The sequence below is a fragment of the Chionomys nivalis genome, chromosome 3 (assembly GCF_950005125.1).
Source record: "Chionomys nivalis chromosome 3, mChiNiv1.1, whole genome shotgun sequence".
Lineage (NCBI taxonomy): Eukaryota > Metazoa > Chordata > Mammalia > Rodentia > Cricetidae > Chionomys > Chionomys nivalis.
The window spans coordinates 62,889,313-62,915,110 of NC_080088.1; the positions used below are offsets into that span (position 1 = coordinate 62,889,313).

General features: G+C 37.8%; 1 protein-coding gene across 15 annotated transcripts in view; it reads right to left on the reverse strand.

Annotated features, from left to right (window-relative positions):
* The window catches only part of Dlg1 (discs large MAGUK scaffold protein 1), a 197,447-nt gene that overhangs the window by 144,990 nt on the left and 26,659 nt on the right, over positions 1-25,798 (reverse strand). Inside the window, exon 1 of one of the 15 annotated variants that reach the window (XM_057764323.1) lies at positions 20,251-20,701. The exons of the other annotated variants lie outside the window; for them this stretch is intronic. Within the exon in view, the coding sequence (XP_057620306.1) occupies positions 20,251-20,280 (30 nt within the window). The 5' untranslated portion in view covers positions 20,281-20,701. Of the gene's footprint in view, positions 1-20,250; positions 20,702-25,798 lie in introns of those variants that run through there. 15 annotated transcript variants of the gene reach the window in all.

Genomic DNA, 25,798 nt, shown 5'->3' on the forward strand with positions numbered 1-25,798 from the left:
TCAGACTGTTCAAATCTACACTGTAAGGTTTTTGGTTCTTGTTTTCCTCCCAATTAGGGAGGGGCAGTACAGGGGGGGCAATTATTTGAGACAGGAAACTATTCCACCCTAATGGCCTCTAATTAGAAGAAAAGACACCAACCCCACTACTAGATTATTACTTTAATGATATGATGAAGAGGCAGAGTAAGAAGTCACAGACCTACATGAACAGTTATTTCTTGGTGTGTGTGTGTGTGTGTGTGTGTGTGAACACTTGCACAAAGGCCAAGAAAGAACATCAGGTCTTCTGATGTGGATCACCCTCTACCTATTCCCCTTGACATAGGGCTCTCACTGAACCTAGAGCTAGGCTGACAGCCAGCAAGACCCAGCGATCAAAGTCTCCAGTCCTATAGCTGCTGAAATAACACTTGCATAACGAGTGCTGGGATCTGAACTCAGGTCCTCATGCTTGTGCAGCAGGTGCTCTTGCGCACTGAGCCATCTCCCCAGTACCATGAATGGTATCTCCTGAAAATCATGTTTGCCACAAATTCCATACTATAATTGTGTATGTATAAAATACCCATTAATCAATTTTTAAATTTATTTTTAACATATTTCTTTGTTGGTTCTTTAGGAATCTCACATAACGCACCAATTCCATCCATCTTCCAGTCTCTCATATCTACCCCTCACCCTGAAGTGTCCCCATCAAAAGAAAATTTTAAAAAATTCAAATAAAGGCGTGGTGGCGCACGCCTTTAATCCCAGCACTCGGGAGGCAGAGGCAGGCGGATCTCTGTGAGTTCGAGGCCAGCCTGGTCTACAAAGGGAGTTCCAGGACAGGCTCCAAAGCTACAGAGAAACCCTGTCTCGAAAAACCAAAAAAATTCAAATAAAAAACAAGCAAGCAAACAAAAGAGGAAAAAACCCTTTTGCTCCTCCTTCTTTCTCACATCTCCAACACCTCTTCATTCATCCTAGTGGCATTGGGAGCCCTGGTGTATCACACAGTATACCTTTTTGTACAATCAGTTTTACTTTTAAATGTTTACTGCAACAAGTCATTGGTCTTCTTCAAGATCTCTGGGTTTCTGGTACTCCATCATCACTAGACCCTCACCAAAACTCCTCTCAGAATTCCTGAGGCTGGCCCAAGTCATGAAGATCCTATGGTGTCATTCCACAGGAGCAGTCCTTTCACGGGTTCTAGCAGGGCCACGATGAGGTGGAGTTAGGGTGGGCCAACCCAACGCCCAGCTGTCAGTCTGGGCCACTGGGGCTGACCCCTTGAGACAAGGGGGCAAGCCAGCTCTCCCTTGTTCATGGTAAGGGATAGAGACATCTCTTCTGAGTGGGAGAGAGAGGTGGCTCTGCCAGGAGGGGGGAGGTTAGCTCTCTTGATGCAGTGTCCAGTGAGGTACAGGGCCAGTTTTCCCAGGGGTAGAGAAAGGTGGATGGCTTAGCTTGGTCTTCTGATTTTGTCATGCATGGTTCCTCTAATTCCCTGTGGTAACACAGGCCACAGACATCAACGAAGACACTAGCTGTAACAGGACCATGGAGTTAGACATGGCCCTCAGCAGCAGCTTCGGTCTGGAAGACATCATGGCTCCCGGATGGCAGAACAGTCACTCAGATCAAAATGGCTCCAGTAGCACCAGAACCTCTGGACCCCAACAAGGCCACAAGTTGTGGCCCAAACCTCAGGCTTCTATGTGTCCTTTGGTGGCAACACGGGTCTCGGACTTCAACACAGACTCAAGACCCAGACATGGTCCTCAGCAATAGCTGGGTCTAGATGTCACTACTGCCCCAGGAGGCAGTGAAGGTCACTCAAGATTGGCACAGTCCCAGTGGCAAAGTGACCCTCAAGACACTAACATGGCCCCAGGTGGCAGTTCAGACCTGAAGCATCCACATGGCCATTAATCCATTTATAATCATACCAAGTTGCAAAAGGAATATAATTTTTAAAGTATTTTTTATATCCCCCTTTGGTTTTTTGAGACAGTTTTTTCTCTGTGTAGCCCTGGCTCTCCTGGGGCTTACTCTGTAGACCTGGTCAGATTGGCCTCAAACTCAAACATATCGGCCTGTCTCTGCTCTGCCTCCTGAGTTCTGAGATTAAGGCGTGTGCCACTACTACTGGGCTAAAGTATTTTTTTTAGGTGGTAGTGGTACATGCCTTAATCCCAGCACTCAGGAGGCAGAAGCAGGTAGATCTCTGTGAGTTCAAGACAAGCTTGGTTTACAGAGTGAGCTCCAGGAGAAACCCTGTCTCAAAAAACAAAACAAAAAAAGAATGTAAGGATATCCAGAAAATTTGATGTCCAACGACTGTGAAGCAGTCACACAGCTAACTTCCTAAGGGTCCTGAATTGAGGTGTCTGCCTAGTTTGCTTTTGGTTGCTTTGATAAAACATTGACCAAAACCGACTTAGTTTGAGAGGAGTTTATTTGGCTTACACCTCCACATCACAGTCCATCATTAAAGGAAATCAGGACAGGAACTCAAGCTAATTTGATGCATGAGTTGTGCATAGTACATGACCAAGGACAAGAGCACTTAAAAAATTGTCATTTGGTACATAGTAGAGAGGCCACTGCTGCCAGGCACAATTTTTCGACATTTCTGTGCTTCCCAAGCTCTATGTCACATTGCATTACTGTATGAGTTGTGGCACTCACAGTAGGGTGGTCAGGAATTAATCTCAGGAAGCCTAAAAGGACCAAACACCCCCACTGTGATTTAGATCTGCTGGTGCTGCCCTGTGGCCTCCATCAAAGCCCATGTAAAGAGCTAGCTTCAAAAGGAAGGACAAAAGAAAAACCATCTGGGAAAAATAAAAATACGGAAATATACTTTTAAAAGTAAATTATTTAAAAAAATTAAACCTTTTCTAAATGTATAATCTAAGTATTATGCTTATGAACTGGTAAAAAAAAAGATTTTCCATTATTGTTTCAAGCTGTTTCTGACATGCTTTAACCAAAATTTACAGAACAATTCACTTCTCAAAAATGTCCTGCTTTAATTGTACATTTAATATTTTGATTTTATTTTATCATAATGCTTTAAATAACAAATTCTAAATTTATAAGAATACATCAGTGAAGATGTAACTCATACATTTGTAGTCTTAGGTGTATTTCTCTATACAGTCTGTATCAATAATATATCCTGCTTACTATCCCCACATTATTCTTTGAAAACTGTAACTACAAAGTTAAGCCTCCCACAAAATGCTAGTAAATCCAGTCTTTTACTTCCAAAATACTTGGAAGTATTTCTTAGATTATTCAAGTATAACTTAGATGCTGTTTCAAACTATCTTTAATTATTATACATATAACCATTAGACATTTTCCACATAATATTTTCTTCACTTTCCCACTAGAGGGCCACCAAGATAGCCAAACAGTATTTTGTGGTGCCTCTTACAGAATTCTAACATGGTTTGAAGTAATAGGATTTAGAAGTATTCAGCATTTGCAAAGAATAGTAGACTAAGTGATATGCAATCTTTTAGAATGACCCTATGACAAAGTTAGCATTTTAAAGACATCTTATGAACCTCATAATATATAATCAGTTTAAATTAAAAAGAAAAAAATATTTTCCAGTGATTAAATTTTTACACCGAGAAAAATTACTTTTAATACTTAAAACCCTTCCCCCAAACCACCATTGCATGCAACACATGAAGAAAAGCCTAAAACACAGAGAAAACATAAATGTAGCCTGAGTGGTCTAAGCCATACAAAAGAATTTTCTTCTGGTTCATAATTTAATGCCCAGTAAAAATGTTAAAACATATCCATAAAAGCCATTTCCATTTGGCATTTCTGAAATATCACTAGAATTTTCTGACAATATGAAGACTTTTTGAAATGAAGGAAAAACAAAAGGAACACCAAACCTCCCCAGCCAATTAGAAAAGTAATATATTCATTAATAATGGTTTAAAGAAAATACTTCAATATAACTTAGTCTCCTACCAATTTAAGATATATTCATATCATAAACTGGAAAATTTCATAGTTCCTTAAAAACTAAGGAAAAATTTTTATTTAAAACAATTTCTAGGGCAAGCAAGATGGCTCAGCAGGTTAAGGGTGCTTGCCTGCAAGTGTAGTGACCTGAGTTCAATCCCTAGAACCCACACAATAGGAGATCTGCTCCTGCAAACTGTCCTCACACCCTGACATGTTTGCTAACACATGTACTAAACAAACATATGCAGGTTAAGAAATTAAGTATTTCAACGGGGCAGTGGTGATGCACACCTTTAATTCCAACACTTGGGAGGCAGAGGCAGGCGGATCTCTGTGAGTATGAGACCATCCTGGTCTGCAAGAGCTAGTTCCAGTTCAGGCTTCAAAGCTACAGAGAAACCCTGTCTCAGGAAGGAGGGAGAGGGAGGGGGAGGGGGAGGAGGACGGAGGGAGAGAGATAGACAAAGAGAGACAGAGACAGAGAGAGATTAAGTATTTCTTCATAACTAATTATTCCCAGAAACATATTTTTGTTAGGCTAGACAGTTTTTCCTATTTTCAATTGGTTTTAAATCATGTGCTATTTTTAATTGGAGAAATTATGTAAATCATCACTTTAAAATTTTTTAAATTTTATGTGCAAGAGTGTTTTGAGTTTATGTATGTATGTGCCCCATATTTATGAATGTGCCTCACATTTATGATTGCTGTCTGTAAAGGACAGAAGAGAGTCAGATTCTCAGGAACTGGGAGTTACAGATGAAGCCACAGTGTGGGTGCTGGGAACCAAACCTGGTTCCTCTGCAAGAGCAACAAATGCTCTTAACTGTTGAGTCATCTGTCCAATCCCAATACATCACTTGTTTATGCCTTTTAATAAAGTTCTATGTCAGTGGTTCTCAACTTTCTAACACTGTGACACTTTAATACAGTTCCTCGTGTTGTGGTGACCCCCGACTGTAAAATTATTTCCTTTGCTACTTCATAACTGTAGTTTTGCTACTGTTATGAACCTTAAAGTAAATAATCTGTTTTCTGATGGTCTTAGGTGACCCATGTGAAACTCAAAGAGGTCATAATCCACTGTCTGAGAACTGCTATAAAGATAAAGATTTGCATTTTGGGGCAAATTTTGATGTTTATTTTCTTTATGTAGAATTCATCAATAAAGTAACAGAATACCAATTTACACATGGTGAATAAGGAAGCATGTTTTTTTTTACTTTATTTTGATAGAAGCTTTTTTCCCTATATAACCTAAGATCAATTTGATTTAGAACTTATTTATTTATTTGGCTGGTGTGGATTTTGGGGTGGGGTACTCTATTTAACAGTCCTGACTGTCCTGGAACTCACTCTCTAGACCAGGCTGACCTTGAACTCAGAGATCTGCCTCCCTCTGCCTCCCAAGTGCTGGGATTAAAGATGTGCACCACACGACTGCCCACTGATTTGTTAGATTTGTTTTGTTTGTTTGTTTTGTTTTTCAAGATAGTTTCTCTGTAGCTTTGGAGCCTGTCCTGGAACTAGCTCTTGTAGGCTGGCCTCAAACTCAGAGAGATCCGCCTGCCTCTGCCTCCTGAGTGCCGGGATTAAAGGTGTGTACCACCACCATGCAGCTAATTTAGAATTTTTAAAGACCTATAATATTAGTTTAAATATTAAAACTATAACCATCGATTTCATAAAAATGTTATCAAATTTCATGCCTCATATTAAAGTAGTTTCCCATATATTTAATTTTCCACAGGATCAGAAAATAAAAATGAAGCAAACAATCCTGCATCAATAGAGAATGATGGGATTCCATACTAAGTTTTCATTAAAAGTAGAGCTTGGGCTAGAGAGGTGGTTCAGTTATTAAAAACACTTGTTGCTCCCTTGGAGGCCAAGCTGAGTTTCCACCAGACACACAGGGAGACTTGCAATCACCTGTAACTTCAGCTCCAGAATCTGATGCCCTCTTTGGGCCTTTGAAGGCACCTGCACACGTGGCATACACATAAAGAAAACAAAAGTTGATTTCTTTAAAATTTTATTCATCTATTTTATGTGTATAGGTGTTCTGCCAGCATGTATGTCTGCACCACATGTACTTGGTGCCCATGGTGCTGGGTACCCTGTAACTGGAGTTACAGAAATGGTCGTGAGCTGCCATGTGGGTGCTAAAAATTGAACATGGGTCCTCTGGAAAAGCAAGTAGTGCTTTTAACCACAGAGCCATCTCTCCAGTCCACAATATAATAAAAGTTAATTTGAAAAAAAAAAAAAAGCACAGCTTTCTTATTACATCTTACATCTTATCTGTGTTCGGAGCAGCTCTTGTGTGGGACACACAAAGGGCTGGGGATTTCCTGAAACAAATTAAAGCCAATCAACCAATTTTACTTGAATTACAATTATTTATTTTCAGAAGTACTACTAGATTTTAATATCAAATTTCTTTACAAAGAACCGTGCCCCCCCCCCATCACACCTGTGCAAACTCTCCTCATACCCAACATTAAGGGCAACTTTTCTGTTGGTGCATGCTACTTTGTAGGACACTGGGAAACAGCAGTTTGTATTTGATCCTAGCATATATTTTTTCTGACCCTGAGGACTTCAACCAATTTAGACTGAAATTCTATACAAACTTCCTTGGCCAATGCTGCCTGCTGACAGTTGTGAACATGTAACCAAAGCAATCTTTCCAAAATATGTACATTACATATTGCATTCTTCAGTTGGTTCTACCTCCACAGCTGAGATCAGGTCTGCACATATGATTGGTATTAAGATCCTAAAGACGGCTTTTTCTTATGTGCAAAAACTACTTCAGAATAATTATGATCAAATTCATAGATTTCAGCATGTCTTTGTCAAGGCCCCTAAATTAAGTTTAATCAAGCATAGGAGCCACCACAGGCTCCACCTGCTGCAACTAATGAGTATGAAAACAGTTTCTCTAGTTTTTTAAAAAAATTATTATTAAGTATAAAGTATTGTTTGCATGTCTGCCTACAAGCCAGAAGAGGGCGTCAGATCTCATTATGGAAGGTTGTGAGCCTCCATATGATTGCTGGGGATTGAACTCAGGGCCTCTGGAAGAGCAGTCAGTGCTCTTAACCGGCTCTAGTTTTTATATACAAGTGGGATTTGTCTCACTAACCATGTAGAATGTGAGTAATGGGCCTTCAAAAAACTATATCCTGGCACATTTGCTCACTTAAAGTACATCACTTGGCATGTTGTCTACCAGAATAATGTCATGTAAAGTTCAGATACAACTATTCAGCCAAAGATCTTCATAACGGACTTACCTGAGTGAGCTGTTTTTAAGGTAATATAAACATGTAACATTTCAACTACAATGCTGCGCTATAATCACTTTAATAATTAAGAACTTCAATTATTCTTACTTGGCTTTTTAAAAATAAAATAAAGGAAATTAATTTATAGTCAAAATTTATCAACACAAATCTGCAGACAGTATGAGAAATAGAAATTTGTGGCTTAATGAGCAAATCTAATTTTAACGAATTAGTATCACTAGTCTATTCTGTCAAACAATGAGTCTCAAACAGCCTAAGGAAAGTACTAACAACAACAGCTACTTTATGACTTATCAGACATTGTACAAAGTGCTCTACATGTACAATGCACGATGTAAAGCACGTTAGAAAGGCTTTTTAAGCTTGAATATGCACAATCTTTCAATACTGTAAGAAGAAAAAGCTACTCAGTATTATCTGAGAAAAAGTAGATGACTAATATCTAACCTGAGAAAGACAGAAAACAGCTGGAACTCACTGCTTATAGAACACAAAATTAAACTTGTGACTGCCTCACATGGCAGGAATAAATACACTGTAAACAAACTTGGGTGCTCTGATTATCAGACTATTCAAAGAATGGACTCCAAGAAATTAGAATTTTTCCAGGAATCTTCTGAAGCACTGGGGGAGGGTCTAGTTTGTCAGAGGAAGAACTTGTCTCCTGGAGGGAGAATCACAAAGTAAGATGCTCATATCATATCTAAGAGAAATCCTCAGAAATGTAGATCAGGGCCACTGCACAGACAAGGGGTAAAGTCAAAGGATAAACAAAATTGTTCTTAGTAATAAAGAGTAAAGCAAAACCAAAGTCATTACCAAACTATAGGCAAGACAAAAGAGAATCCAGAAAAGCTGGAGAAAGGCAAGGTTAAATACAGCAGTACATTAATAGAGACACCAAGAGCTAAAGAACAATAGCAAGAATGTGATTGGTTATTAAAAAAATACTATTAAAAGGTTGGCAAATAGAAGTGTTCATTAGCTGTGACAAGAGAAAAACTGTCAGTTCTTTAGTAAAGCAGATTAAATGGAGTGTTAAGAGTGGAATAAAGTCAATTGAAGAGTTACTATGAGGTAAGAAAGTGGTAACAGGCTATGTTGTGCTTTCCCGGCCCTTTAAGGGACAAGCCACGCCCACTCCCATTACCTCTGACCTGCCCACCGCCATCTTGCCCTTCCCTTTTCTGCTTCCTTGGCATGTGCATGCGTTCTCTCTCTCTCTCTCTCTCTCTCTCTCTCTCTCTCTCTCTCTCTCTCTCTCTCTCTCTCTCCCTCCCTCCCTCCCTCCCTCCCTCCCTCCCTCCCTCCCTCATTCAATAAAATGCTTTATGCCTATCTTTTGTGTTTATGTGTCTGTTACCCACGCCGCCACCACCCGCGTGGCGCTTGCCCTCCCGCTGGTGGGAAACTGTAGCCGCTTGTAGCTTGGCGGGCCCTCCAGTCCGCCTCGGGAACGTTTTAAGAATAACAGGCTATGTAGATAATTTTTAAAGAAATAATCTATGGTGGTTTGCAGAGAAGATAGATAGATAGATGGGTGATCCAAACTTTTAAGTTGAGAATGGATATTTTTCATGCTGAAAAAAAATTAGAATAAGTTGGAGGTATTAGTATCATGTGTGTATATATACAACACAAAATTCATTTGTTTCATAAATACCTTATATACATGATCTAAAAAGAAAGGTCTACAATATGTCTAATGTACCACAATTCTGACTGTAACCTATCAAATGCAGTCAAATGTGGAATTTTCTGCAGGTGAGGTCATGTCAGGGCTCCAAGCTTTTGGAGAGTATTTCAGATCTTCTAATAAAAGATATATAAGCTTATATTATAGTTTTTATGTTAGCTTGTAAGTTCATAAATTTGTTCTACAAAATTTAAGAACTATTACATTTAAAGGCGCCATTGTTAATCTATGCTTTGGGATACAGTAACCATGAAGTTATAATCTGAATGCAACAGCAAAAAGGGATGGGGCACAACTGTCAAAAAGCAACTGTTGTGTGCTACCCAAGGTAAATTGTTTAAGCTCAAAACAGTGTGTTGTAACTTTTGAATGTTGAAAGTAATTTTCATGGCAACCACAAATACGATGTAGAACATCCATAAAAGGGGTTAAGAAAGAAATGTAAATGTCCTGTGCAAAATTATTCAAACATAGCAGAGTGCAATACAGGAAATGAAGAACAAGACTACCACAAAATACACAAGAACTAAATCTCAAAGTGGGAAAAGACCCTCTAGAGTTAGCTGAGCTCTAACATCCTCATATGCAAGCAGAAAGCAAAGAAAGCAATGCGAAGAAGGGTGAGGCTTTCAACTCTCAAAAGTCCACCCTCAGTGGTACACTTCCTTCAGCAAGGCCATACCTCCGAAATAAGAGGCATTTTTTTTATTCAAATGATCACAGCGAGTAATGGAGAATCAGTGAACTGCCTACCTCACAAACATGAGGATCTGAACTCAGATCCCCAGCAACCACATAAAAGTGAAGTATGGTCATGTACATCTAAACCCTAGCTGGGGCTAGGGAGAGCTAGGGAGAGTCCAGAGCTCACTGGCCAGCAATCTAGCCAAGTGGAGAGTCAGTGAGAAAACTGTTTCAAAAGATAGTGATAGTGAAAGGCTCCTAATGTCAACTTCTGGCCTTCATGTGCTGTGTGTGTGTGGGGGGGGGGATAAAAACCTAGTTTCTAAACTTTTCAGAACTACAGTACTCAAAGCAATGGTACTAAAGACAGATATCTAAACAGTATAATATAAAAGGTCCACATTAAACTCTTAAATACATCGTCAAATAATTTTTTTACAAGAGTGTCAACATCATTCAATTAGAACAGGTAGTCAGTTTTCCACCTGTAATGGTAAAGTGTAGTGACACATCCACATGTTAAAACAAAAAAAAAAAAAAATGGAATTGGACTTTTTCCTAATACCATATAAAAAAAAACTTGAAACTCCCAACTGACAAAGGACCAAACATAAAACATAAAATGCTGAGAAACTGCAATGTTCCTTAGATACGTCAAGAAAAGAAAAATAGATAAATTGGATCTCATGAAAAATACGATCAACCTTTCAAAAGCAAATTTAAAGAATGGGAGAGGGTGGTGATGGAGGCACCTTTAATTCCAGCACTCAAGAGGCAGAGGCAAGCTGATCTCTATGAGCTCCAGACCACCCTGGTCTACAGTGTTACAGACCAGCCAGAGTCAACAAAACAACAAAAAAACAAGAGAAAGCACCTGCAAATCACACATCTAGTAAAGAGTCAATACCTAGAATACACAAAGACCTTCCAGTGCCTCATAACAAAATTCAATTCAAGATTTTCAAAATAGAGCAAATGCAAATGATTTCATTCTTCTGTCAAGACACACTCCCATGACCATGGCAAAGACACAGCGCCAGTTCTTTCAACCAGTAGAATTCTTGGTGAGGACTTACTGCCCATAGTTTGCCAGTCTTGTCTCCCACTTTCATTTTATACACAGTATAGGACTTAATTTGTAGAAGGCACTCCATAAAACAATGTTAAAAGCAATCTTGAAACTTATTTGTTATCTTTTTATTTTACAGTGAAAACTATAAAATCAGGTTAAAATTTGCTCAACATTATTTTTAAAGAAATGTCTTCTTTTAGATCTTAAACAAGGACCTCACACTTAAGATTAAGTAAAGGTTTACTTATTAAATTTTCAAAGATAAAGTAAAACAATTATTACTTTAGAAAATTCTTATATATGGTTTGCTTATAAGTGATCAATGTAACACTCTGAGTCACACAAGCAAAAGATGATAAATGTAGCAACTACTTTAAGGTCACCACATGTAATGCAAAGTTGTAACTAAGCAAAAGCTTGTTTCATCATCAAGCTTTTCCAAAAGCCAATATGAGAAAAACATACTTTCTGGAAATCAGTATTAATTGTAATAAAATAATCAAATCATCACAATAACAATTTATAGTATCAAAAATCTAGTGGTATAATAAATACTAAACAGTTATAGAATAGGCTTATGAAAATTTTTTGGTGTGGCTGTAGAGCACTAGCTAACACTAGAGGGCAGCATTTCTATTCATTTTAACTTTAAAAAAATCTGAATTCTTTAAAGTTCACAGCCGGCCGGGCGGTGGTGGCGCACGCCTTTAATACCAGCACTCGGGAGGCAGAGGCAGGCGGATCTCTGTGAGTTCGAGACCAGCCTGGTCTACAAGAGCTAGTTCCAGGACAGGCTCCAAAACCACAGAGAAACCCTGTCTCGAAAAACCAAAAAAAAAAAAAAAAAAAATTAATAATAAAGTTCACAGCCTTTCAAAGCTCTTGCTGACATGCAATTTTAATACAACTTATTGCAAGTACAAGTGCCCTGATGTATATATGAAGGCTTTGCCCACGTGACTCAAATTTGATATTCATAATTTTCAAGGAGGTAAAGCAAAAATAATGGTGCAATTAATTATTAATATTTCATCAGTTACCCAGTTAAAATAAGTACTTGCTGAATACCCACTGGAATCACAAATAATCTCCATAAAAACACATTTCTTAGCTGGCTCGTGGTGGCATATGCCTTTAATCCCAGCACTCGAGAGACAAGCAGATCTCTGTGAGTTCAAGAGCTAGTTCCACAACAGGCTCCAAAGCTACAGAGAAACCCTCTGCTTGGGGGGGGGGGGGCGGGAGGGGAGGAGGGAGGCATTTCTTCTTTCCTATCCACACAGGATACTTACATACTAATCCCCAGAAGTACTTATCATAACCCTAAACCTTTAACAACTAACAACTGGAGACTTGGAACTGACACAGAGTGCCAGGCTTAGCAGGTTCTAAGATGTAAAATAAAAGAGACAAGGAGCTGATAGAGCAAAAATAGGCATGAGTAGAAGCAACTTTAAATCTCATCTTTTTTTTTTTTTTTTAACTATTGTCAGTTTAAGTTCAAATTTGTTCCGGTAACAGAGTTGTACAAAAAACCACCTACCACCCCACGGCATTTAAAAAGCAAGGGACAGGCTGGAGAGATGGTTCTGCGGTTAAAAGCACTGGCTGCTCTTCCAGAGAACCTGGGTTAAATTCCCAGCACCCAACTGGCAGCTCACAACTGACTGTAACTCCAGTTCTAGGGAATCGTGACACCCTCACATAGATACAAATGCAGGCAAATGCACATAAATAAATTTAAAAATAAAAAGGGACAGAAATTACAAAAGTCCAGAAAAAGTATTCAGAAAAACTTCTCCACCCAGCCAGGAGATTACTTATTTTCTATCTAGTAAAAGTTACTGTTACCACATACCAGTTACTGTTTCACAGTTGACAGGTTTTAGTTCAACTCATCTCTAACAAGTTGTAAAGAAGGTACCATTATCTCACCTACGTTACTAAACAGGAAACTAAAACCCAGGAGAAATAATAAGCAACTGGCTTCACAATCAGTAATTTAAGAGAATTTTTAAATGAGAGGCAGAATAAGAAAAGCCTTGCTTATGCATTTGAAATTCTTTTTTTTTTTTTTTGGTTTTTCGAGACAGGGTTTCTCTGTGGTTTTGGAGCCTGTCCTGGAACTAGCTCTTGTAGACCAGGCTGGTCTCGAACTCACAGAGATCCGCCTGCCTCTGCCTCCCGAGTGCTGTGAAATTCTTTATAAAAGGATGAACAGAAAATAAAGGCAGTGCTTGAAAACAATGTCTCTTATTTCAATCAGAAGATTCTAAATAAGACACGTCCATATGCACTATTAGATACTAAAAATTAAGAAAAAGGTGAAATGAGAAATGCCATATACTACAGATAGCATATATCTTTAATCCTAGATTAATAGAGGCAGGGAGATATCTGTGAATCACTCTGGTTACTTAGTGAATTCCAGGCCAGAGCTAAATAGTCAAACCCTATCATTAAAACCCCAAACCAAACAACAAAAACTGGAAAGTTCAAAATGACTTAAGAATAACAATGAGTCTTTCCAAATGTAAACAATTTAGTGGAAACACATTCAATACACATCATGGTGTTCAACAGTCTGATGGTAATTAAACTGTGAGACATTTGACACTATGTACCAATAAATTAAAAATGTTACCATTTACATTACAAATTCATTACCAAAAGAATTATGATTATGCTCAGATTTAGCAGCAAGTTAATAATCTTTAAGTAAAAAAACAAAACAAAACAAAAAAATACTGATTAAATATATTATAAAACATCCAAACAATGAAATCATTATGAATGTTACAGGAAAACATCCAACGGCATGTTAAAGATTTTCAAAATGCACTGAACACAAATTCTCACCCATCTCCAATCCCTTAGTCACACCAATGACAAGAACTGATCACAATACATCTGTCTACAACTGCTTATCAGAATCCTTAATACAACTGCTCGGGATGTAGCTCAGTAGCAGAGCATCTGATCAGCAGTTTTCTGACAGTAACCAATACTAAATGGTTTAATGAAGGCTGGGAGCAGTGGCAGGTGGATCTCTGTGAGTTTGAGGAGGCCAGCCAGGTTTGCATAGTGAGTTCCATAGCCAGAACTACACAGTTGAGACCCTGACCCATCTCCACCCCCCAAAAGGGAAAAAGTTGGATTTGGTCAAAAGATAGATTATGACCTTGTTAACTAGTAAAATCATGATGCAAAAGGCAAAAACAACTTAGGAAAACAGGTAAAGCATGTCTTTAATCCACCTCTCGTTTTAGGTCCTATTAACAAAAAGGAACCCCAGGGTCTCCAATTAGAGTAATTTAAACCCAGTTTCTCAGAACTAGTAAAACTACAGTAGTTTATTTTTTAATATAGGTTATTTACTATTGGGGGGGGGGCACATGCCATGGCATACATGTGGAGGTTAGAAGACAACTTTGAGAATTAGCTGTCTCCTACTATGTTTTGGAGATCCAATTCAGGTGGTCAAGTCTGCATGGCAAGAGCTTTTACCTGCTGAGTCATTTCCCTGGCCCTACAGGACCTTCTTAGAGCTATGTCATGCTGGCATGTGGAAAGATATATAGAGATGAGTTTACCTAGCTCTTTTGCCTCTCTGAACTAGGCAAGAGATATTCCCAAGGACAACATGCTACTTCTTTATAGAGAGTTTCTCAGTAGCAAAATGCTTAATGAATTTAATAAGTTGAGTACAAATTTTGCATAGAAAAATAAACAAAGCTAGCTGCAATGGTGTACACTTGGAAACCCAGAACGTAAGAAGGTAAAGACAGGAGGAGGACCAGGAAGCCAAGGTCAGCATCAGATGCATAAGCATTCAAGGCCAGTCTGTGCTATATGAGGCCTTTTCTCAAACAAACGAGTAAGTAAAATTTTAAGAAGAGCTCTAAAACAGAGAAGCAACAAGAAACTTTATCAGACTCTAAATCATACTATTTAAAGCTTCAATTAGTAAAACACTGTTAGGCTGGTTCATAAACAGACCAGTGAAACAAATCGAATACCCAGAAACAGACCCAAAGACATGGGAACTTACTGGGTGAAACTTCAATTCAGTGGGTGGAGGTAAATAGGGACTTTTAAAGAAATGACATGAACAAACAGGTAACAATTTAGAAAACAATCTTTTACTGAGAAGGGAGGACTGAGTAACATTGTAAGTAAAGACACATGACAAAGTGTGTGTGTGTGCGTGCGGGCATGGGGAAGGGTTGAAAACCTGCAACCGACCTTACAGAAAAAGGTTAATTTCTGATAATTAAAAAAGTTCTTACAAACTACAAAGAAAAGGGCTATCTCTCCAAATAATACATTACAATAAACCTTAATTAAACACATCAGAGAAATGCAAATTAAAATTTCACTTCATGTTAAGCAAGGTGGCAAAGGCCTTTAATCCCAGCACTTTGGAGGCAGAGGCAGGCCGATCTCTGTGAGTTCAAGGACAGTCTGGTCTACAGAGAGAGTTCTAGGATAACCAGGGCTGTTATAGAGAAACCCTGTCTCTCATAGAACACTAGTCACCCATCAAAAGTAAAAATTATTCACTCACATGCTGCTAATAAAAATGCAAAATGGCACAATGCCTATGGAATTATGTAACAAAAGTACCAAAATTAAGGAGCATTTTTCTCTGAACCAACAATGCCACATATACAGAAGACTGTTACAAATACAAAATGACAAAGCGGTTTACTGAAGCATTCTTCTTAACAGTGAAAGAGTAAAAAGAATCTTTCTGTTCACTGAAAGAATTTATAATTGTTTTAGCTCATTTGGGTTGCTAGAATACAATATACTACAGACTAAGCAATCAATAAGGAACTGAACTGAATTTCCTTTGTGTCTTGAACACCTGCAGGACAGGTATCTGAAGCAGACAAGAAGCAACCTCCAGCAGAAGAACACTGTATTCTTCTTGCTACAGAAAGGGTAGAAGGACAGTAAGGGATCCTTCAGTCTGGAGCCTTTTCATCAGGGTGCTATCTTCATGAGGTCAAAGCACTCATGACAATCATTTCTCAGAAGCCACAACTCTCAACACCTATACATTGTATGTATTCATTTTTAACATGAATTGGGAGGTGATACCATCATTTGAGCATGAAGTTCTACTGGACAATGTTGAAGCTGCTGACATTTTGCAGCTCGAGATATTGAAGTACTAAAGTGAGAAAGGATTCTGTTTCCCAAATCTAGTATAATCCAGAAATAAATACAGTCACATAGTCAATGGATGATTAGAATATTTAAGTGAGGAGAAGCCAAATATGTACCAACAAAAAAATGATACAGTGGAAGGGCTGGAGAGATTGATCAGTGGTTAAGAGTAGCTGCTCTTCCAGGTCCCAGGTTCAACTCCCAGCACCCACATGGCAGCTCACAAATGTCTGTAACTCCAGTTCCAGGGGATCTGACATCCTCACAGACATACATGCAGGAAAACACAATGCACATACAAATAAAAATAAATAATTTTTAAGAGACATGTGTGGGAAAAACAGCAAGAAAACCTACTTTCTGGATCATTCTGAATTATTTTTAAAAAGATACAGAACAATAAGTGACTTTGCATATTTTATCTTATTGTGTTGGTGTTTTGCCTGTATGTATGTCTGAGCCCTACTTGTGTACCTGGTGTCCATGGAGGCCAGAAAAGGTTATTGGCTCCCCTGGAACTGGAGTTACAGACAGTTGTGAGTCCCCATATGGGTGCTAGAAACTGAACCCAAATCCTTGGAAGAGCAACTAGAGTTCTTACCAGTAAGCTATTTCTCCAGGCCCAATAAATAAATTTTTAATGAGTTTTCTGAAATATCCATATGTGCATTACAAAGCAAAACAATTTTTTAGGCCTCAAGTTTGGGTTTTATGGACCAAAGCTCTACCCGTAACATATTATACTGAGTACCTACTATGTAGTAAACACTGGATCAGGCAGAGCTACTACAGAAAACTAAACAGTGCTTTTATAACACTTTCAATACAATGAGAAGAATACAGTAATAACAAATATAAATGCACGGTACACTACATATTAGAAAGGAAAAATGAGGCATACTCTGATAGAAGAACTAAATCTAATGAGTACACTAGAGAGTCCCTGATGAAGCGATCCATCAACTGGAGTCAGAAGGATATGATCTAAGAGCAGAAGTTTGGAAACTGTCATGGACAAATACTCAAAGATGAAAGAAACACCTCAGAGGAACTGGAAAAGGCCTATTAACAAAAATAATGGAAACCTAGTATAGTTCTTAAAGCAAATATATTGCCAATTCCTTAATTAGGAAAAAAAATCCAAAAATATACATAATAAAAATATATTAATATTAACATCTTTGTTCAGAGTATTAGCTGAGCTTCCAGACAATCTGGGTTCAATTCCCAACACCTGGAGAGTAAACAACTTTCTGTGCTTCCAGCTCCAGAGTATCCAACACCCTCTTCTGGCCTCCTTAGGCACTCACTGCATGCACATGGTACACAGACACACATGCGGGGGGGAGGGGGGGGACCATTATACATAAATTAAAATTAAATCTTAAAAAAAATAAATATTAGCAACTGGCACTGAGCTGGAGAGTTACTTTCTCCTTCCTAGCCTTAAATAAGAACCTAAACTAGATGCCTCTTTTTTTTTTTTTAAGTTTTTTGAGACAGGGTTTCCCTGTTTAATAGTCCCAGCTGCCCTGGAACTAGTTCTGGTAGACCAGGCTGGCCTCGAACTTACAGGGATTCACCCGCCTCTGCCTCCCGAGTGCTGGGATTAAAGGCGTGTGCCACCATGGCCCAGCCGCAAGATGCCTCTTTTTTAGCTCTATCTTGTCAACTATCAGTCTTTTAAATGACCCTAAGAAGACAGAGAAGAGCTTTTCCCTGTATATGATAAGAAATTAGTTAACAAAGGGTGGGAAAAGGTATGATCCTACTATAAGAACTTTGGATACTAAAGTTATACCTGTTAGCTCCCCTCCTTTCCTGTTTCTTCACAGAAGTTACGAATCAGATAAAATGCACTAGAATAAAGAATATATATGCCCTTAGCTTCAGTGTGTGTGTGTGTGTGTATGTGTGTATGAAGCACTTTACTGCTATTATAAAAAAAAAAAAAAGCTTCTTAGCAATATTCCCAAAGCACTCCTTAGATCTAGTGTGCTTACAATTAACTTTCTTACAATGATAATGAACCTGATAAAACTATTTTTCTCTACCTAGTCTCTCATATTAGCTGTACACTGATCTATTTATAAAGTGGCTAGTTGGGAACCTAAGAATCCTCAAGGAGAAAATTAACTGTTTTCTAAGACATTATACAGGAGACACACAAGAAAATACTGTATTCAAGCAGATTAAATAACATGTAATCTATATTAGTACAAGTAAAAACAACCAAAAATACCAGAATACAAATGTTCCTTCCTTTTGAAAAGTGTTTAAACCCAGAACATTAAAAAAAAAAAATTCAAGGAGAATGTATATGTATATGAAAGCCCACCACATTTCTGTTTCAAATGTATTAATGAGGGCTGGGTATGTAGCTCAGTGGTAGAGCACTTGCCTGGTATACGCATGGTCCCAGGTATAATTCCCAGCATTGGGAGGAGGAAACCAACTTAGCTCCTTTTAAGGAATGCATTAATCAGAAAAGGAATGTACGGCTATTTAAAACTGTCTTAAATTAGTAAATGCCAATTATACTACTGTAGATGGAGGCCAAGATTCAGCAGCTCAATAACAGTGGAGATTTAGTCATCCCATCTCACAACCTAGTCATTTGAAAGCGTTTTAAAATAACAGTCTTCATTGTGAAGAACATATAGTTATTATAGTTGGGAGGGGGACTCAAAAACTAATCATCATTGCTTTAGCTCAACCCACATGCCTGTTCTTAAGGGTATCCATGGTAGCCGTGATGCAACATGCCTACCTAGTTCACTGTGCCTACACAAGTGGGAGATAGGGGAGGCGGATGATGAAAAAAATTTTACTTGAGGAGTTTTAGTATTAACACGATAGAATTATATCAACTACATTGTCAGATTTTAAAAAGCACAAAGCTCTCCAAAAATTATAAAGGCAGGAAGGCAAGAAGGGGAATAAGGATGCACTGAAGTCTTTAGTTGAAGAGAAAAAAAAATTTGTTCTTCTTGCTATAGCAATTGCTTAAAAATGTTCAAAGGGTTTATTTCTAACCACAGAATAAGTGAATCTAATTTAGAATTTTCAAAACTACAAATAATGTTTTATGCTTCCTAATTTCCAACCTACATATCTTCCTATTTTTGTTTTCACAGTTACATAATTATAAATATTTTAAGGATAGTGATTATATCCAGTGTTTTTTACGCAATAAAAAATGTTATTTTGCTTTAAAAAAAAAGGAGGGTGAATGCAAAATAAATCTAAATCTATAAAATAAAGAGAAATTAACTAAATGAAATTATACAAGGTAATTCACAGGAGAAAGCCAAACATAGATGTCAAAAAATCAAAAACAAAAAACTTGAAAGGAAAACACAACCAACCAACCAAACAAACCTGTTTTCAGGAGAATGTGTCTCTTAAATACTCTTTGGGAATACTTCAATAAAGCAGTTTACTTACATCCTGGAGAAGCCCACCCTGTTAGCACAGAGGACAAGCCCACATCATGGGCACATTGCATCTGATCACAGACTACTATCTGAACCACAGCTCTGCATGCCGTAATAAAACGAAAGTCAATGCCATCAGTTTTCCCACCTTCCTTCTTCTGAGAACTAATTTATTGCACAAAAATAATCATGGCTTGCTTTCAGAAATAATACTTTTGCTTCTTCCTTTACTACTGAACATAATCTTAAAATCTCAACAGTTGTATCTAAAAAAATCACTATGAGGCATTAGTGTGTAGAAACAAAAACTAAAATGGAGTTTTGAAAACCCAAATGTAAAGTTTAAATGTAAGCACCTGAAATTATAACCATACAGTCATACAAGGACCACAAACTGGTGCTTAGAAATCAGTTGTCTGCTTGGAGACTAAGTGAGGCATGCTGGACTCAGGACAAAAAGCAAAGCAGGCTTTAAAAGTATTTCAAGAAGTGCTGAGCAAGTTCACGATTCTCAGTTCAGACCAGTATCTACCTAACAACATAGTGAGAACCCGACTGTTTAAAAAGAATAGTCCAGAAACTGTAGGCAAAACGAGCCACACTTTCAGCTAACATGCCATGTCCAGGGAAAGAGAAGAACTCTGAGGAAATACAAGACCTAAACATACAAAGGCTTTCCATATCCATACTGTTAGGAGGAAAACTGCCTGTAAATCTTGGAGGAAAAAAAAAAATCAGTTTTGCATACTATTTTTACCTTCCTGAAATACATTTCAAACTACTGCCTTTGCTAACTATGCATCACATAAACCCAAGCATCTATCTGCAAGCATCTAACAATGGCTATGTTTCAGGTTAAAGAATGAGCACAGAAAATCTAAATCTTACCTTGGTGGTTACAATGCACAGGCAATCCATTATTCTATCATTACAATATTATAAACATAAAGCAAAACTATTCAAATCGTCTAGTTCAACAACAAAAAAACTTCAAATAAAAAAGTTGTTAGATAAAATCGTAGATGAAAAGTTATAACTGTGCCAAGATCTCGCCAGGATCCATTCTTAGAGATAGCAATTTTTCTACTATCTGAAATATAAGAAGCCAGAATGCATCACGTGCCCTACAATCTTCTTTATGTAATCTGTATCTGAAGAACTTGAAATTATCCAACAAAACACTGTGGAGCTTGCTGGGGTTTATTCCGTAAGAGCCCACTGCTGCTTCAGACGCTACTTCATTAATCCCTCTTTTCAAGATCCGTTGCCAGGGAGTCATCTGATTAAATGCCTCACAAGGAGGGTTCCCAAGCACAAATTTAAATCTGTTTCTCCTTGTTAGATATAGTGTAGATATTGAAAGAACTGCCAAAGAAGAAGAAAATCACTAGAAAAATGCAAGCAAACATTTCTTCACTAAACCATTTCAGCAACTGCAGCCTGCAAAGTAATGACTTTCTCAGGCAGTAATGAATGGAATATTCCAAGTGTTATTTTTTAGAAGGGGAGCAGGGAGAACAAAGTAATAAAGTAAAACATCACTAAAACTTACATTTTCTCTCCTTACCAAAATAGACAACATTTTATCACTGAAGTCAGATTTTTACTTTATTATGTTACCAAGTCTATGCCAATCCCTTGTTCCTCAGGTACAGAGAGGAAGCGCCACAAGGAGGCAGGTATCATATCAAACTCCTAAGTAAGTACTCATTTTTAACCCGGAGACCTCCTAACTTTTTAAATGGTGTCTGGTCCTTATGATCAAAAGCTAACAGAAAAGGGAAAGGACACAGAGATGCCAAGTGGCTTTCAATTTCATAAGCTTCCAACTCCCCTATAAAAACATATAGTAAGGAAGAGTACTATCTGCAATCCTGATACCTTAAATAAAATTTATCATTTTTTAAAGCAGACTACTAGAAACAACGTATGTAATATTCAAACACTGACAGGGCATTGCATTTTTTGAAGGAAAATAGAGAATTTAGTTGATTTCTCTGTGTTCAGAAATTTCATAAAAATTTTAAGATACCCAAAGAGGGAAGGTCTCCCTCAGTATGGCAGACTTCCAAAAAGTGAAGGCTGGACAATCCCTATAGGAAATAAGAAACATGGTTCAACCCATTAATAAGCTATATAAACAGTCATTTTCTTTCTTGGGTAGGGGCACAGTTTTCCCTTTTATAAAACACACTTTAAGAGTTCTTCCCTTTACTTCTGTTATAATTTCTATATTCAATAGCTCTTAAATTCCAACAAGGGCAAAACTCCTACATCTATTGTTTTGTTCTCATCAATTGAGGGTTAGCATATTGTGACCAGGACATAACCGCGGCTCAGTATGTGTTGATGACTGAGTAACATGTAAATTGCAGGTGATTAGAAAATTAAATTTTTGAATTGATTCTAAAAATGAGACACCTCATTTTCCCAAGACTACTTCTAAAATATCTCTGCCAACTCAATTATAAATTTGTAAGAGTATAGATTAAATGGCCAAATAGCCAAGTTTAAATCTGAGTCACCTTGATGCATATTTAACAAATCACACTTTAGAAAATAATTTTAGTTGGACTTTATATTCATCTTAGACACATAGTCATCCATATAACTACATTCCTCTAGTCAGATGTGGGCTGCAGAGACGGTTTGGTTGATAAAATGCTTGCCTTGTAAGCACCTGAGTTTAATACTCATATCCTACATTTAAACTTTTAAAAAGTAAATAAAGAGAGCCAGGTATATACGACAGTACCCGGGGCTTGATGGCCAGCCAGCTTAACCTAAATTGGCATGGCACGTTCCAGGCCCATGAAAGACACTGTCTCAAAAACACAGGTGGACAGCAGAGATTGTTCTCTGGTCTGAACACATAAGTGCATATGTGCCTGCATACATACTTGCCTCCCATACACACATCTATGTGTGTACACACACACACACAAACACACACACAATTAAATCTACTTAACTTCAAACAGCAGTTTTACAGAATCTTAGTTGCATGAGATGTTGCTCTTTCTAAATTAAAATATCACCTTCTACTAGTACCCATTTTAAGTTCATCTATTTTTCCTATTTGGACAGTAGTTGTACATATACAATGTCTATGATGTAACCAGTTAACTGTATTACCTGTTTTAATGTACTTGTCTTTCAATAAAGCTTGAATATAGCATCTCATACTCAAGATTGATCATATAATCTGTACTAAATTCTATACTTACTCCACCTATCACAGACAAACTGGCACTGACAAGTCACATTTTTCTTTTGTTTTTTACGAGACAGGGTTTCTCTGAAGCTTTGGAGCTGTCCTGGAACTCACTCTGTAGATCAGGCTAGCCTCAAACTCACAGAGATCTGCCTGCCTCTGCCTTCCGAGTGCTGGGATTAAAAGCATGTGCCACCACTGCCAGGCTGACAAGGCACATTTTAAATCAATGTGTTCCTTTCATGTCATTTCCTCTTTGAAATGATTTAGAAGTTACCCTGTAATACAAGCAACTTGAAAAAGATTTAAAATAACCCTTCAGAGATGACAATATCTCACATAATATCTAGGAACAAAAGATAATCAACACTGCTTCAGAATACCAGTGACTTGTTAAACCATGATGGTGTGATAGGGAACAAAATGTTCCACCTTAAACAACAAAAACACAAACACTGGACATGTATAAAGGAATAGTTTTCAGGTACTGAAAAGGGGCAGTACAAACCAATGAACCTGTATGAGGGGAAATAGAAGATGAGCCCTGTAACTGTCCAGCCAAGGGAGAACTCAACACAGCCCAGTGATATGTGAGGAGACCTAAGTGAAAACTCAGTATGGTCAAGGTGTCCAAAAGTATGGGAAGAGTAAGCAGAAGGGATGGGCTGCACAGGCAGGGCGCCCTCAAATGGCCAGATTAGCTCTCATCATCTTGATCAACAAAGACATCAACTTGAGGTAAAGAAAAATCTAGGAGGTGGAGGAAGGAGAAAGTGTCAGGCCCCAGGATTCACATAGTACCAAGAATAACAGAAAAATTCCTATTAGGCAGGACACAGACAGGATTGAGTATGGCCATAGTCTGGGAACAAAATTAGCCTCACACTAAAGATTTCCAGGTATTGCTTTAAAACAAACAAACAAAAAGCCATAAAAGGTTAAAAGTTCAACAGATTTCAACTTTTTCCAAATAATGTCACTGTACACCAAAGTATGTTCAAGAATATTTAAAAGAATAAAATAATAACCTATGCTTACAACAAACAAAAATTCACAACATCTGCCAAATTTTCAAGCAAGCAAACAAAAAGAAAAAAAAACAATGATCATATTAGGAGATATGAAAAATAAAAAGTAACCAAATTGAAATTCTAGAGAGCATTAAAATTTCTGAAATAAATTTTTTTCTGAGTGGAATTAATGATACTACATTCAGTAAATTAAGATACAAAAACTGTCTAAAATGAGGAAAAATTATCATCTTAGTAAGGTGTGGGACACATCCAATCAAACTAGTTTACAACTAATTGGAATCCTTGAAGAAAAGAGATGGGTGAAATCTCTCTTTCTCACATTTAACCCCAGGGGTCTTGTTCAAGCTAGGCAAACATTCTACTCACTGATCTATAGACCCTAGTACTCATTGTTAGATTGTATTTTGAGACAGGGTCTCACTGAACTGTACAGAGTGGCCCTGAACTCACTCTGTAGTCCAAACAAGTCTCAGACTTGTAATATTTACCTTTTATTGAACCTATCTACTCACCTATTTATTTTGTATATAGGTGTTTTACCTAAATGTATCTATATAGCACCTGTGTGTGCCAGCGGGAGTAAAATCCCTGAGACTATATTACAGGCAGTTGTGAGCCGCCATATAGGTGCTGGAAATTGAACCCCAGTCTTCTGGAAGCAGAGTCAGTGCTTTTCACCACTAAGCTTTCTTGTCTCAGACTCAAGAGTAGTTGAGATTTACAGATTGTGTCACCAGATGCCACTAAGTAAGTCAATTTTTCCAATGTGGGTAAAAACTATAAACCTAAAAACTCAAAGTCAATGAATTCTAAGCATATGTCTGTGCATCAGTGCATGTGTGTGTGTGTGTGCGCGCGCTTGCAAACAAACTTTTCTGTAGATATGAGGTTTTTCCAAAACAAAATTGAGAGAAACATAGAAGGGGTCTAAATTAACTGTAAAATATGGGTCCCTAAAGAAAGTTACCAAGTCAGGAAAATGTGCCAGTTCAACGGTTGAGCACACACTCCATCTCTTAAGAAGAAAAGTACAAAGAGGCAAACAGAGATTAGTCTGTGCCAAAAGAGGTGTGAAGACCTCACATTAAAGGTTTTGAACAGAGCCGTCAAGGTGCATAAGGTGCAACAATACTTTAAAGAATGCACAGAATTGTGTGTCATTTTTCAGATTGTGGTATGGATTATGGATGAGCATGAAAAGAAAAATAAAAGTGATTAAAAACAGAAACAACAACAACAACAACACAGGTCAGCTGTGGTGGCACACATCTTTGAACCTAGTACTTGAGAGGCAGAGGCAGGCAGAAATCTGTGACCTTGAGGCCATCCTTGCCTACAGAGTTGCAGAACTACCAAGAAACAGAACAGAGAAACCCTGCTTTGCTTGTTTTTCTTTTTGGTAGGGGGAGGTAGGGCAGAAAATCTTAGTGATCCTAAAACACTTTGCATTAATCCTAATTTGGGCTATATTAAAATCTGAACATTAAAAAAACAGGTTGTTGGGCATGAAAGCAAATGTCTTTAATCTCAGCCCCAGGAGGCAGAAGCAGACAATTTCTGTAAGTTCAAGACCAGCCTAGTCCACATAGAGAGTTCCAGGACAGTCACAGGTACATAGTGAGACCCTGTCTCAAAAAAAAAAAAAAAAAAAAAAAAAAAAAAAAAAAAAAAAAAAAGTAGTAGTAGAAGAAGCATGACCAAGAATTAGAGGAAATATTTTAATATATGTATAAGACAAGGGAATTATATCCAGAGATCTTTTTTATCATAAAATAGAAGTTTTTGTTTTGTGGATCGGTAAGAAATTTGAACTATAGATACTTCACTGAAGAAACAAAATGACCAACTGGGGGTTGGAGCACTGTCTCAGCAGTTAAGAGCATGTGTTACTCTTGCAGAAAACTTGGGTTCAAACCCAGTACCCACACAGTGGCACACAATCATCAGTAACTCCATTTCCAGGAGATCTGACACCTCCTGACCTCTGTGGGCACCAGGCACAAATATGGTGCACATACATACACGTAGGTAAAGCATTCAAAATAAATAAATAAATAAATCCTAGACTTTTTTAAAGAACAAACTGACAAATGAAAAGGTGCTTTTTAATTGTTATTTTCTCTAATGACAGGAAAATTAAAAAACAAACCAACCACTCATCATGAAGAATTTCTACATACCTCCTACG